The sequence below is a fragment of the Xyrauchen texanus genome, chromosome 2, assembly GCF_025860055.1.
Source record: "Xyrauchen texanus isolate HMW12.3.18 chromosome 2, RBS_HiC_50CHRs, whole genome shotgun sequence".
Lineage (NCBI taxonomy): Eukaryota > Metazoa > Chordata > Actinopteri > Cypriniformes > Catostomidae > Xyrauchen > Xyrauchen texanus.
In genome coordinates this window covers 49,446,572-49,460,360 of record NC_068277.1, presented here as the reverse complement: position 1 = coordinate 49,460,360, position 13,789 = coordinate 49,446,572, and the positions used below count along the sequence as shown (strand labels likewise).

At 39.0% G+C, this 13,789-nt stretch overlaps 1 protein-coding gene across 3 annotated transcripts in view; it reads right to left on the bottom strand.

Annotated features, from left to right (window-relative positions):
- The window catches only part of nhsl2 (NHS-like 2), a 118,270-nt gene extending 105,225 nt beyond the window's left edge, over nucleotides 1-13,045 (bottom strand). The window contains exons 1-2 of one of the 3 annotated variants that reach the window (XM_052147035.1): nucleotides 12,953-13,045; nucleotides 12,234-12,816 (exon numbers count right to left, since the gene is read on the bottom strand). In XM_052147035.1, coding sequence (XP_052002995.1) covers nucleotides 12,234-12,510 — 277 coding nt within the window. In that variant the 5' untranslated portion in view covers nucleotides 12,511-12,816; nucleotides 12,953-13,045. Of the gene's footprint in view, nucleotides 1-1,078; nucleotides 1,822-12,233 lie in introns of those variants that run through there. The other 2 variants (XM_052147044.1, XM_052147051.1) reach the window with 2 other exon arrangements.
- Nucleotides 13,046-13,789: the final 744 nt, after the last annotated feature.

The window sequence follows — 13,789 nt, the reverse complement described above, 5'->3', positions numbered from 1 at the left end:
TTAATACAACCTTTTAAGTCAGGGCACAAGCTGAATAATTGGTTAAGAGCTAATGATCAATCGTAGCAATATTCACCTGAATAGTCGAATAATCATTCTAATAATCTTTCAGGCTTCAAATGAAAGCTTAGAGTCTCCTGATAGAGGACAGTTGGGTTAATTAATTTAAACTATGTGTAGGGTACAGGGAAGCCAAAATTCAATGTGCTTATTTGAGGACGTGGGATCACACGAGGTAAAAACAAAACAAAAAAATGACTTGAGAAGCAGAATGGCATAAGATATTGTTTTCAGAGAAATATAACAAAATGTTGTGGCCTTTACACTTAAAACGTTACCTGTGTTTTCACTCTGAATTGATTTTTCTTACCCCGTTGGCAAATAGCTTTTTCTTATTCCAAGTATGTTACAAACTTTTGTTATATTTCTCTGAAAACAAGACTTAATATTTGATGTCCTTTTGAAAAAGAAAAATACATTAATACAACATATTTGCAGACAAAATGTCTTATGCGAAACAAGACAAATGTAAGAAAATATGTTTTTTGCAGTACACTTTCTTTCTTCCATGGAACACAAAAGGAGGTGTTAGTTACGCAGAATGGCAACCTCAGTCCCCATTCACTTTCATTGTATGGAAAAAAGAAAGTGAATGGGGACTAAAGCTGTCACTTCTTAACATTTTGCCTAATATCATTTGTGTTCCATGAAGAAGAAAAAAAAAAGTAAAATGGGTTTGGAACAAAATGAGGGTGAGTAAATGATTTTTGGGTAAAGCTTTTTACAGTTGAAATGCGTGCATGAGGTTGCTGAGGAGTAGCAAGTGTGCGTTTGTGAGCAGATCAATGATTTTGTGTCATTACAGTATGTTGCAAGTCCAGTGTCATGAATGTGTGTCCAGTGCATGCTTGAGACTGTCGAACATCAGTACACAGCACTACTATCCCTATACACACAGATCATGCACAGTTACTACATTGTGAGTCACATAAATTTGCACACACCTGCCCCCCCACACACACCAAACAGTGTTAAAACCTGATGCAATACAAAGATAAATGCTGTACAGGTCCGTTACCTCTAAAGAAGGGCATAGCCAACGCTGTCTCCGATTCCCTGGTATCCTCTAGCCTCCCCTGTCCTGGAGACCTCCGCCTTTTCCAACGCATCACTGTACCGGTCCGATTACACAAACTCAAACTGTCTGCTGATCCTCTGTAAAATTGTCTGTGCTGGGTAAATGACAAGTCTGGAATGTGCTTTTACCTTTGTGTCGCACTCTGAAGACTCCACACACACAAACACACACCTAAAAGAGTTAAGACAGAATCAGGAGGAGAGGATGTAGCTGCATGCATTTCCCTTTAATACTTTCTCTCTTTCTCTCTCTCTATTTGCCCCATCAGTTCTGTGTCTTTCCATCCTCACTGCAGCAATTCTACAGCGTCAGCCTTAAATCACACACACACACACACACACACACACACAAGCACTCTTAAACGTGCACAATTAAACTAACACCAGTACTGCACACCTACCTGTTACTTCATCACGCACTGAATAAAATAAATCGTTTACATCTTCTATTGTTCAATAAACACATAAAGAAACATGAAGCTCCTAATACAGCCCAATTCATCCATTCCCAAAGTTTAAAACTTGGAAAAACTCCAATGAAGCCCACCCATAAAATGTCAGCAAGGTGTCAACAGGCATTTCAGGACACTCTTAACAAAAGCTGTCCTACAATATTCAATCCGTTCAGGACAGTAACTATCAAGAGAGCTATACTAATCATATGCATTTTCAATGTCTTTCAATACTTCTATGGACTCTATTTGGTGGACCAGCACAGGTTGCCATGCAGTTGATTAAACTATAAAATGCTGAATCAAGAGGAGCTATATTATACACAGTATTGGGTAGTAATGTACTGTAATCTGTATTATGAAATCCGATCACAAAATCAAGTACTTGTAATTATATTACATTACATTTGAAATGTGCGTAATCAGATTACAGCTACTTTTTAATGAAAGGAATGTAAACTTAATACACTTAAAATTAGACTTTCGTCAAAACCTGCAATTAGCCAAAAATTTATACCTAAAGAGTACATTCCTGATCATTTGTTATCAGTACCAGATTACATTTCAGAAGTAATCTTCCCAACACTGATTATATATATATATTATATATTTTCAAATTAATTCATCATACACTGCCAGTAAAGCCAACCCTCGCTCTGAGTGATGTGATGGCATCTGCCAGTGCTCTCTGTGTTTGTGTTGTGGTCAGAAGCACTCCAAAGACTGGAAATTAGTGGCCAGTGGAACCTATTTACAAGCAACACACTGTGGGTTTTGAGTTTTCATGGCTGGAGATGTGGAGTAAAAAAAACACTTAGCAATACATTTATGGGATATGCCATGCGCTGTGTCGCTGATGCATTTATCTAAGGGATCGGCTGCTATTTTGAAGTTAAGTAGAGTTATTTTATTTGTCATTTCCACAGCTTTCATAAGTTTTACTGGGCATTGAAATGCTTAAGATGTGGCTCTGACTGCAGGACATTGACAGTACAGCCAATTGTGCAAAACAGGAGACAGAATATGTAAACACAAAGGTAATGATAGAAAGCATACAAGTAATACAATTCTTTTACAAGTATATAGGCAAGTAATTAGAAGGTAAAAAGTTGAAAATAAATAAAAACATATATGTTAACCAAGAACAGTAATGCATCAAGGAGTGCTGAAGTCGACTGATTTTAGTAATAGAACTACTTATCTGATCTCTGTGTAAAGGTAAATGCTGACACACTTCTAAGGTTATTGTTTACCTGTAGTTTTTTCCAAAATCATAGTCATGTCATTTTGACACACCTCTACAAAATAATGGATACATTTCAGGCATGAAACTCTGAATGGTGCAAACTGATGAGGTTATTTAAACTTGTTTTCTGTAAGCCAGTCATCTCGCTCACATGTGATATGCCAAGCCAATCGGCTCACATGGTGTAAGATGATAGGTCCTTCGATGTGTAATCGGATAGCCAATCAACAAGAGAGAGTATCTGTCTTTGCCTAACATATAAATTTCTCAGTTTGCAAGTAAGCCAGTTTCACTGCACAGCTGCAAGAGGTTTCTCTGAAACCCTCCACCTCCCCAGCTCCATTTGTCTAGATCTGCTACACAGATATTGTATTTATGTCATACATGCTTACGTAACATGTCTTGTATTTATGTCTAATTGTGCAGCAGCAGCAGCATGTTTAGATTCTTAACTCAGTATGTTTGTGAAAGTTCTAGCAGTAGCAAGTCTCTGTACTTGCTCTGCAGCATCAGCGTAGCAGTTCCACTAAGACAAATATCCTATCAATAACCACATTAACATGCCATTTTTTTGTGATGAACTGAACTCAGTAAATATTGATCCATGGTATCCAATATTTTAGCTCTTATCCTCATTTATGTTTATCTTTTTTCAGAAAAAGTATTCACAAAATCTAAAATTACAGTTGGGATGATTCTGAAATTTGGTTGATTTGAAAAGGAATGGCCCTAATGGAACAGGAACACTCAGGAACTCTTGATGTAGATGGCGATGCAATGCAAGCCATGCAGAGTATCATTATAAGTCATATTCCTTGAAATGTTCACACATATTTGAGTGCATCCATGTACAGCAGGCAGGTGCGTGTGTTTCAGAGAGTACGGACTGGGTGGGGCTCAAGGCTTGTGGTGCTGTACAGCACAGGGGTGTGTTCACACATACGGTTCTCATTATGGCACCAGAATTAAAACTCAGTGTGAGTCTCAAAGCTGGTACTGCCTGTTCTCTTGCATTCTGACACCTATCTCCTCCAGAACACGCACAGAGTGATGAACCTGCCAGTTCGATGTTGAGCTATTTGGAACAACTCCCAAAAATACAACACAATTAAGAAGCAACATACATGACACTACACAAAGTGCATTATTCTGAGTAAAACAAATCTGCCTCTGTGATTAAGATAAGAACTATTCTAATCATACACTGATGAGCCAACACATTATGACCAAACAGCATGTATAATATATGGAAAACTGATAATTAACCATTGTTGCACAAAAACTCAATGTGATATAGAAGTCATTTTTAAGAATACAATACTCATTTGTCTTGTGATAAACAATGAAATGGGTATCTTGTGATAGTAAACTTACACCAATGAACCAAAACATTATGACCATCTATTCTACCCAGACCTTGACACGTGGCCTTGTAGGGAGATGATCAGCGTTTTTCAGTTCACCTGTGAGTTGACATAATTTTTTTGCTTATCGAAAATAACTTTTATTACCTTCTCTTCTATTTGCGTCCCTCTACTGTAAGCCACTTCACTTGCTCCCCAACATCTTGAATTCATTTCTCACCTATTACATCCTTGCCAGACTATTTGTTGATCTTGACAAGGAGCCAATCTCCAACATAATATCAATTCTTTAATTGCTAGTGTACTGATAAAACACAATGAACTACACCAGTACCAGGTGTAGATACAGACAAAACTAGAGTTATTTAACAAAGAGACTGTTACATTTCGAGCATTGCTCTGTTTATTCATTCTCATTACATTACAGTTGTGAGTGGTGATTCAGCTAAAGTCCATACAATACAAAACAGAGGGATTTTGTTTTCTTCAGCCACCCAGTGCTCAGAGTGTGAGCAGAGACTGCAGTAGGTGCACAACATGTAAACTAGCAATGCTTGGAAGGGTCCTGTCATATTCCACCAATCAGGGTCCAAAGCTAAATGTCTCCATAGTAATGGCAGCTGCAATATGGATCTATCATGCCTCACATGACTTATTCCCCTTTTGATGTAACATGAGGTCACTTCAGTCAAAGCTAAATCTCTGCACCCATAAAAGAAGGTTTGTTGTCTTATTGTCATGGTAACAAGCATATAATAGTTACTCTTTGTTTGTGGATGGTTTTTGAGACGATATGGCTGTCTTGTTACCTTACAACAACATACATCTCAATTGCTACCTCAACATAAACAGCCATTTTTGCACAAGTATTTCATTACATACTCACAGAAATAGGCATGTATTATTGATTACTTTATTAAGGCTACATTGAGTGTAATTCTAATTAGTTTACTATCGCTAAAACATGAAGAGAGAGAAAGAAAAGATGCATTACGGTATGATGCAACTGCACAGCTGCTAAACTTCAGACAAACACATTACAAACACTAGTGACTGGTCTAATCCAGTTTGTGGGATGTGTGTGTGTGTCAAGGCAGAGAGGAAATGTAGCTTCTCCTTCTCTTCCGATAGGAATCTAAAGGGAGAAGACAGCGTAAACACAACAGCATTCAAATAGTGTATGAAGTGCATGACATTTCCCAGCCTAATTTTTAAAACATATCCAAGTCAGGACTATAGAAATGGCAAACACTCAAAAAAATACTCTCAATACTCTCAAAACTACACATGCATTTAAGCAAAAGTGTGTCTGTTTATGTAATGCTTCAATATGCCTGGGGGGGCAATAGCATGTCAACCTCTGCTGCATTACAACACTATTGTGTCATAGTATCTGCTGGAAGGACTGCAGTGTATTACTAACACACACTCTCTGGTATAGTCTTAGAGCCAAAGACATTCTTGCCAAGAGTTTCACAACTGCCTAGAGATGGGACGCCAGGACAGGAAAGGCGAGCACTGTGTTACTTATGTTCAACATAAAAAAACACATGCACAGTGTTTCTACAGCACAACCTTGGCTCTTGTGACTTCATCAGTTTGTGCTAATGCAGAGTTTCTTTCACATTATATTTCTGTAGGCATCTGGAACACAGACAAACATTGTTATGGAGCTGGTCCCAGCGGCGTGACATCTCCAGTGTAAAAGCTTATACTGCCAATACCTGCAGCTCCCATTTCTTAGCCGAAAGTTCCAGACACAGTTTAGCACATTCTGACCTGCAGCTCAACTGGTAGAGGTCATGGGTTTGACACCAAAGGAACACACAAACTGATCAAATATATAATGTACATCACTTTAAGAAATGTACCAATGTATTGGTCAGACATCAATATTGGCCGATAAAAGCAATTATCCAACTATTAGCCATTAGCTAAAATATCTGATGATCAGGGTCAAAAGGGGGTGGGAAAAATGAGTCAGACAATTGGCCTACAACATGCTGTGTGTGAAAGAAAATGTCTACTGTGTGGAATCTGCTTTTTATTTCAGTGTTTTGTTAATAACTGAGACTAGTTTCTGAAAAGACACTGGAAGACATCGGGTTCAATACAACTTAAGCTCAACAGCATTTGTGGCATAATGTTGATTACAACTAAATTTATTTTGATTTGTCCCTCAAAAAACTCAAATTAAGGTTACATTGAGGCACTTACAATGGAAGTGAATGAGGCAATTTTTTTGAGAGTTTGTAAAAATCATCATTTTAGGGTTTATGCCGTTATGACAACAAAGTAAAATAGTATTTAACTTTACACAGAAAAGTTATTAAGTGATTTTATCACACGTGTTGTTTGTGTCTTGTGGCTGTACCTTTTAACAGTGAGTATTTTAACATTTTCAGACTGGACCCATTTACTTCCATTGTAAGTGCATAACTGTAACCAAGATTTTTGCTTTTTTATAGATAAGGAGGGATGAGTCGAAATTCATTTTTGTAGTAATTAACATTATGCCACATATGTTGTCAATTGAGCTCAACTTATATTGAACCTGGAATTTTCCTTTACATTTTTTCAGAAGTTGTGTAAATGAATTATCAGTGATTAGAGACATGGCAGCATAAAAAAGCAGAACCACCAAACTATCTGTATTGGCAGATGTTGCTCTAAATAATTGAATATCCGCATCGGCACACAAATTTTATATCAGCCCATCCCTAGTTACTTTGGAAAAAAACCTCTCTAGATAAATCTAGAACATGAGAAGTAGAAAGAGAGTTCCTTGAGATGGCAGTACTTGGACTTGTTGCACAACTGTTGCATTTCATTGCAGAAAAACTGTGCAAAATTCCTTTTGTGCTTGTTGGTTCATATTTGGGAAAAACGTTCAGAACAAGAAGGTCAAAGAATCTAAGGTCAAATGTCATATTGCTTTTTGCTGTATGATAATACGGTGGCTGTGAGATGTGACACCTACTTGTATGGTCAGGTCAATGAAATCAAAATGTGTCCGTTCCTTTTTTTATCTTTTAAGGCAATTGGATAATTTCTATGGCAACCAAGTAGCCAAGGCCAAGTGACCAAAAGAGACCAAAATGTGGACAATTCAAGAACTAGTGTTGTTTAGCGCTAAGACTTTCAGTATTAACTGGGTTGTTTCTCAGACAACTTGGTATATGACGCACAAGCTGCATAGAATACTTTTATGATACTTTTAGGTCCTATTTAAGCTATAAAGGAATATTAAAAAAAGGAGGGACAAGTTGAAATACATTTTTGTGGTATTCAACATTCTGCCACAAAAGCTGTTGATTGAGCTTAACTTGTAATGAACCCAGAAAATTCCTTTATAGTGAGTAACTTTCAACTTGAAAAGTCAGACTTTCTTGCTCCATAGAAGAAATAAAGCCATGGCGGTGAGTAAATTATGGCAGAATTTTCATTTTTGGGTGAACGACTCCTTTATGACAGAAATCAGAAGTGATTGTTTTAGATTATGATTATGGTTTTCACAATGTATTCCTAGAGGGGAGGAAAAAAGTTGACTTTTAAAAAAACCAAGTTTGGAAAAACTTAACTTTATCCAATTGATCCCTCTATCTTCTGCAAAAACACACGTGTAAAGCTATACATGGTCCTGTGACTGACTCTGACTTTCACATGAACGCTTGAGGAATGAGGCAGTTATCACTGAAGTAACTGGTGAAATGGCTGACACTCCGGAAGCCCTGAATCAACTGTCACAGTATTAATGCAACAGCTAAACTGGCCCTGGATCAGGCACAGAAAAAGAAAGCCTTCAGTCTGCTCCTTGCCCTCATGTCCCCATCAAACAGTCTAAAGAGGGACCTGACCTCAGTCCCTGTATTGCACTGGAGAAGAGTTCCCAGCCAAAGAATCCACTGCATAAAGACATCTAGATCATTTGTCTTCTACATGTCAAAGCATGGCAGAAGTTCAAGCTGCAAATGCTTAACAATTACAGTATTGGTAGTCAAGTGACACCATGCGAGGTACGGACGTGTGAACGGCGAGCTCTGTGCACTTTGCTAGTTTTAACACTATTATTATTATCATAAACTGGTGAGATTCGATTTACCCTGTTCCATAACTGTTCTAGGAGGACAATATGTCAAATAATTCAAAATCCTTTGGCTCTGGAGACATTAAAAGACACTTACGTGCTCAAGCTGATGCCCCTGAGAAGGCCGCGGACCAGGGAGCTGATTTGGCTGGAGAAGTGAAGTAAATTAGGCGTAAATTGTTGAACGTGTCGGCAATGCTGACGAAGGTCATTGCTGACTTGGAGGATCTTGCTGTAATACGTCGATTGATCACTGCCATGGAGATGAAATTCTCTGAGATGGTTACAAGAATGGGGGATGTCGAGAAACTGATTGATTATCTGGAGTCATCGGAGAGGGAATTAGCTGCTAACCCACTAGTGACCAAAGTGGATTTGGAGCATGTCTGGGAGAAGCTGGAGGACATGGAGAATCGTATTCGGTGGAATAACATCCATAATGTTGTAATTCCTGAGGGAGCAGAGTGTGGTCAGAATGTGGTGGAATTCCTGGGAGGGCTCTTTCTGACTCTGCTCGACATAATAGGCCATAAGCTGGAAATCGAGCAAGCTCACAGGGATCCAGCTCGATGATCCGCTGAGGGAGACAGGCCCCGATCAATTCTGGACATATTTCTGAGATCATCTGATAAAGATCTCGTGTTACGCGAGGTGAGGAGTAAAGGAAGGCTTTCTTGGAAAAGTGGGCCGGCTCACTGAACATTTGTTTTACGGTCAGAGGAAAATTAGCAGCTTTTATTTTTTTTGTGATGGTTCCGCCTGCGGCTGGATTCTTTTTGTGGAGGAACACCTTCGGTACAGTTATGAGGATGAATCTACATGTTCTTTGTGTTTATTTCCGCCTATTGGATGGAGATTGTTTTATAGATTATCTTTTGCTGTGTAATTCTGTCTCATAAAATTTGTATAGAAACACTGAACTGGAGCATTTCGATGGCAAAGTTGTCATATGGGCTCTTGTAGGCATACATGGACTGTTTGAGTTTAGAGGGATGGACGCCAATTTGTGCAGTCAAGCGCAGGGTTAATGCGCACGTTTTTCTTTTTTCTGTTTGTTTTGTTCGGGGGGAAGTTTGGGGTTTGATTGTTGCTCTAATGTTGAAATGTGGTCTTTATAATTTAGTTTTTGACACACAATTTATTTTTTCTAATATGTCAAAATGTAAAATGTTATTATGAGTGGATTGTCTCTCTCCACGGAGAATGTGAATGGGTTGGGGCACCCCATAAAAAGAAGGAATGTTACTTCTCTTCTTAAGCATAAGAAATGTTATATAGTGTTTCTTCAAGAAATTCATCTTTCCTTGCATGAAGCTGAAAAATTTTGGAAGATATGGGGTAATTATAATTTATAAAGAGTGTTTAATTTGGACATTTATTTAAATGTCACCTCGAGCATATGTCTAAACCCAAAATAATATATTAATAAGTCCCCTTTCTACTGGCCAGAGTGGATTGTGAGGGAGGTTAATACACTCGGTGACTTACATGAGAGTGGGATGTTGAGATCTTTTGAAAAATTGGTTCAACATTTTGGGATTCCCAGATCTCACTTCTTCAGGTATTAACAACTGTGTCACCTGCTGTGTACTATTTTTGGGAGTAGCATACACCCCCTTAAAGTGGCAGATACTCTGGGAGTGGTGATTACTGCTTTTGGAAAAGGTCATGAGGCAGCAGTTTATTTATCCCTGCTAATTCAGAGTCTGGGTGACAGAGCTTCAGCTTCTCTCAAGAGATTATGGGAGAAAGATATAAACTTGGTATTGGAGGAGGGAGTGTGGGCTAGGATTCTAAAAAACATCAAGTCTACATCTAGAGATGCAAGGATGCACCTTATGCTATTAAAGATTTTACATTGATTTTATTGGACCCCCTCTACATTGTATAGGCTTGGTCTTAAACAAACTCACCTGCTGGTGATGCCAATCAGAAGATGGAGACACAACACATGTTTTTTGGTGGTGTGTTAAGATCCAAGAATTTTGGTTGAAGGTTCAGAGTATTAAACAAATACAGTATCAGTTATATTTCCATGAACTTGGAGGATAATCTCCATGCTTCGTTTCACTTTAAAATTATAAGGACTCCGGAAAAGAATGACTCCAGCACACTGCCAAATGTCCCGGACTCAGGGTTAAGCTAAACAATACAACGAGAGGCTCTCACTGTCTGATAAGACAAAGGAAATGGAAGGAAATACTCTGCACATCTTCAGATGGTGAAAGTTGGCAGGGGTTTTATCCTGCTTTAGTGCACAGAGCAGTGTAGGAGGTGTGAGAGGGAATAAATGCCAAATGTATCTCTAAAAAATTGGAAAGACTGAAAAACAGCGGATCAGGATGCGAAATTAAAACACAAAGCATGTGTGAATGTGTTGGTGATAAACAGGCTATGTGCCATGGCCAAAGCATTTGTTTACAGTTCATTAAGAACTGATTGTGTTGTTCAGTATCCTAAAACTCTGTACACTGACTTTGAGTGACACAGATTTCTCGTTTAGACAAGACTATCTCATATTTGTTTGTTTCTAGGACTACTTTTGTGGGAGTTACATACAATTGCAGTTTTATGGCATCGGTCTCTCTGTCTCCAATGTAGCCTAGATACACCAACAGTAAGAAGAGTAAAAACAGACACCACACGCATGCCCAGACCTAGAACGGTTACATTAGGGGGGACAATAATGGTCATAAAATATAAATTAAGTACATTTGATAAATCTCTGAAAACTATGAAAGCTTAAAGGGATAGTTCACACAAAAATTTTCTCATAATTTACTCACCCTCATGCCAGTCCAGATGTGTATGACTTTCTTCTGCTGAACACAAACAAAGATTTTTAGAAGAATATTTCAGCTCTGTAGGTTCATTCAGTGCAAGTGAATGGTGACCAGAATTTTGAAACACCAAAAAGCACATAAAGGAAACATAAAAGTAATCCATAAGACTCCAATGGTTTAATCAATATCATCAGAAGGGATATGATCAGTGTGGCTGAGAAACAGATAAATATTTAAGTCATTTTTACTACAAATCTCCACTTTCACTTTAACATTCTTCTTTGTTTTTGGTGATTCGCATAAGTTGTGCACTTTGCCACCTTAGCAGGGAGGAGAATTAATAGTAAAAGAACTTAAAAATGTATCTGTTTCTCACCCACACCTATCATATCACTTTTAAAGTTATCGATTAAACCACTGGAGTGGATCACTTCTTATGCTGCATTTATGTGCTTTTTGGTGCTTGAAAGTTCTGGTCATCATTCACTTGCATTGAATGAACTATACAGAGCTGAAATACTCTTCTAAAAATCTTTGTTGGTGTTCTGCAGAAGAATGAATGTCACACACATCTGGGATGGCATGAAGGTGAGTAAATGATGAGAGAATTTTAATTTTGGGGTGAACTATTACTTTAAAACTTCTACACTGTTTAAAGAAGATATCATATTAATTTATTTTCATTTTAAACAATAACTGTAATAACTATGGTATTTTGGTGGAAACCCTGATTACAACAGCACATTTCTGCTAGAGTTCATTATTTGGTGACTTAGCACCAAATAATGCCCAAATGTGGTGAACAAAAGAAGGCTTGTTGCTCCTTTCCAAAAACACCATTATCTCTCCATCTCTACATATTTACAGATATGAGGGGGGAAAGCTTTTTCTGCATTTATAACAAAAGACATATAGTCTGATTTAATAACAACGTTATGTCTTCAAAAATTTTCAGCTTTCCAAGAATGAGAGTCAAATGATGTTTTGTTTACATAGTAACCACACAAGTCAGAATTTTATACGGCAATAATGTGATGTTTCGAGAACTGAATCATCATCCAAGCAGAAGTTCTGACCTTTGACCTTGCCTATAAGTAAGCAAACAACTTATCAAATATCTACAGTAAGTCAGTAAGAGTGGAAAGTTAACGCTGGAGACCTTACGTTTGACCGGCGGCTTGCTAGCTAGTGCTGAGATGTGTTTTTGGAGACTGGTAAGTTTATTCTCCAGCGCTCCGGAGCGGTAACAGATAGAGGCGAGCTCTCCCTCCAGCTCCTCCAGGATGCTCACCGACTCACGGGACAAATCCGACAGCTGCCGGAGCAGCGCGCAAAGAGTCAAGCCGCACACATCCACCAGATCCGTGAACACCGCGCCGCGACTCTTCGAGCTGCTCTTGCACACGTCTTTAGGGACGATGGTCCTCTTGCAAAAGGGCATCTTCTCTCCTGGATAAACTCCCTTTAAAAGTGCGTGTTCTCTCCCAAGCGTTGAAGTCTGTCGGTGGAGACTCTTCCTCGGGATTGCGCGTACAGTTGAGGCGTTTTATGCATTGTAATTGATTGTCCACCGTGAGGAGCTCTGCAGCGCTACACTTCAGATTACAGCTTCAGACTCTCGTGAACTGCTCCTACATCACCCACTCTTGCAACAAGAATGAGCTGTATCTTTCATGACAACCGAACTATGCAGGAAACTCCTGCCTTCATAATCCACCCAGCTCCATCTCTTGCTCTGCTCATGAACCTACACATTTAAAGTTTTTAACAATTAGTTAACAGCTGCACTTGGACAGCAAAAGCAACAACAACAAAAAATGAAACTTTGTGAAAGCACTGAAATTCGACAAAGAAAAAAAAACATTCCTTCAATGGTCACTTACTGTATTACAACCTCTGCATTTGCCTCTCCCAAAACACACATCTGGTGTGTGTGTGTGTGTGTGTGTGTGTGTGTGTGTGTGTGTGTGCGTGCGTGCGTGCGTGCGTGCGTGTGTGCGCGCGTGCACCCCCCGCCCTGACAAGAACTTGGCTCACCTAGATGTTTTGTTCATCCAGTCTTTCCACACTGGACTGCAAGATAGAGGGCGTACAGTGAACTAGGAATGATGAGGAGAGGACTGGATTGAGAATCATCCATGATCCGTAGTTTTATCAAGCATGTTTCTCCATGGCTTCATATGAAACCTTATCTTATCCAGGGGAATTGATTGGAAACATCTGGGGATTGTTTTGCCTCATTGTATGACTGTCTTCATTGTTCCTGGTTCCCCACTCCACACATGGCCCTGTACATGACAGGAACCACTCCTGGTGGCCCCTTTCTTCACTGCATCACTGCTTCTCCACGTTTCATCGGAAGAACTGTATTCTCTTCTTTTCGTGTCTCTCGACTCTTGCCGAGAGGGCATATCTGACAGGGTTGATTCTGAGGCAGCAAGGTGGTCTGGCAAGCCTCAGATTTCATTTTCAAAGGATGACATTTTTATAAACAAGTCCACGTCATAGGCAAGATCACCATGCACCTCTTTTATTAGGCATAATTCATTTACGATAGAGGACCAGACACAAGGCGACGAGTCAAATGGGTAATGGCTGAAAAACTGATTTAAAATCAGATGAGCTTGTGTGGTTGCTTTCGTCATTTAAACATATATTCAGAGAGAAACACAACGCTGGATGAGGATGACTATTGTTTCAAATATTGCAGAATGTTTAAA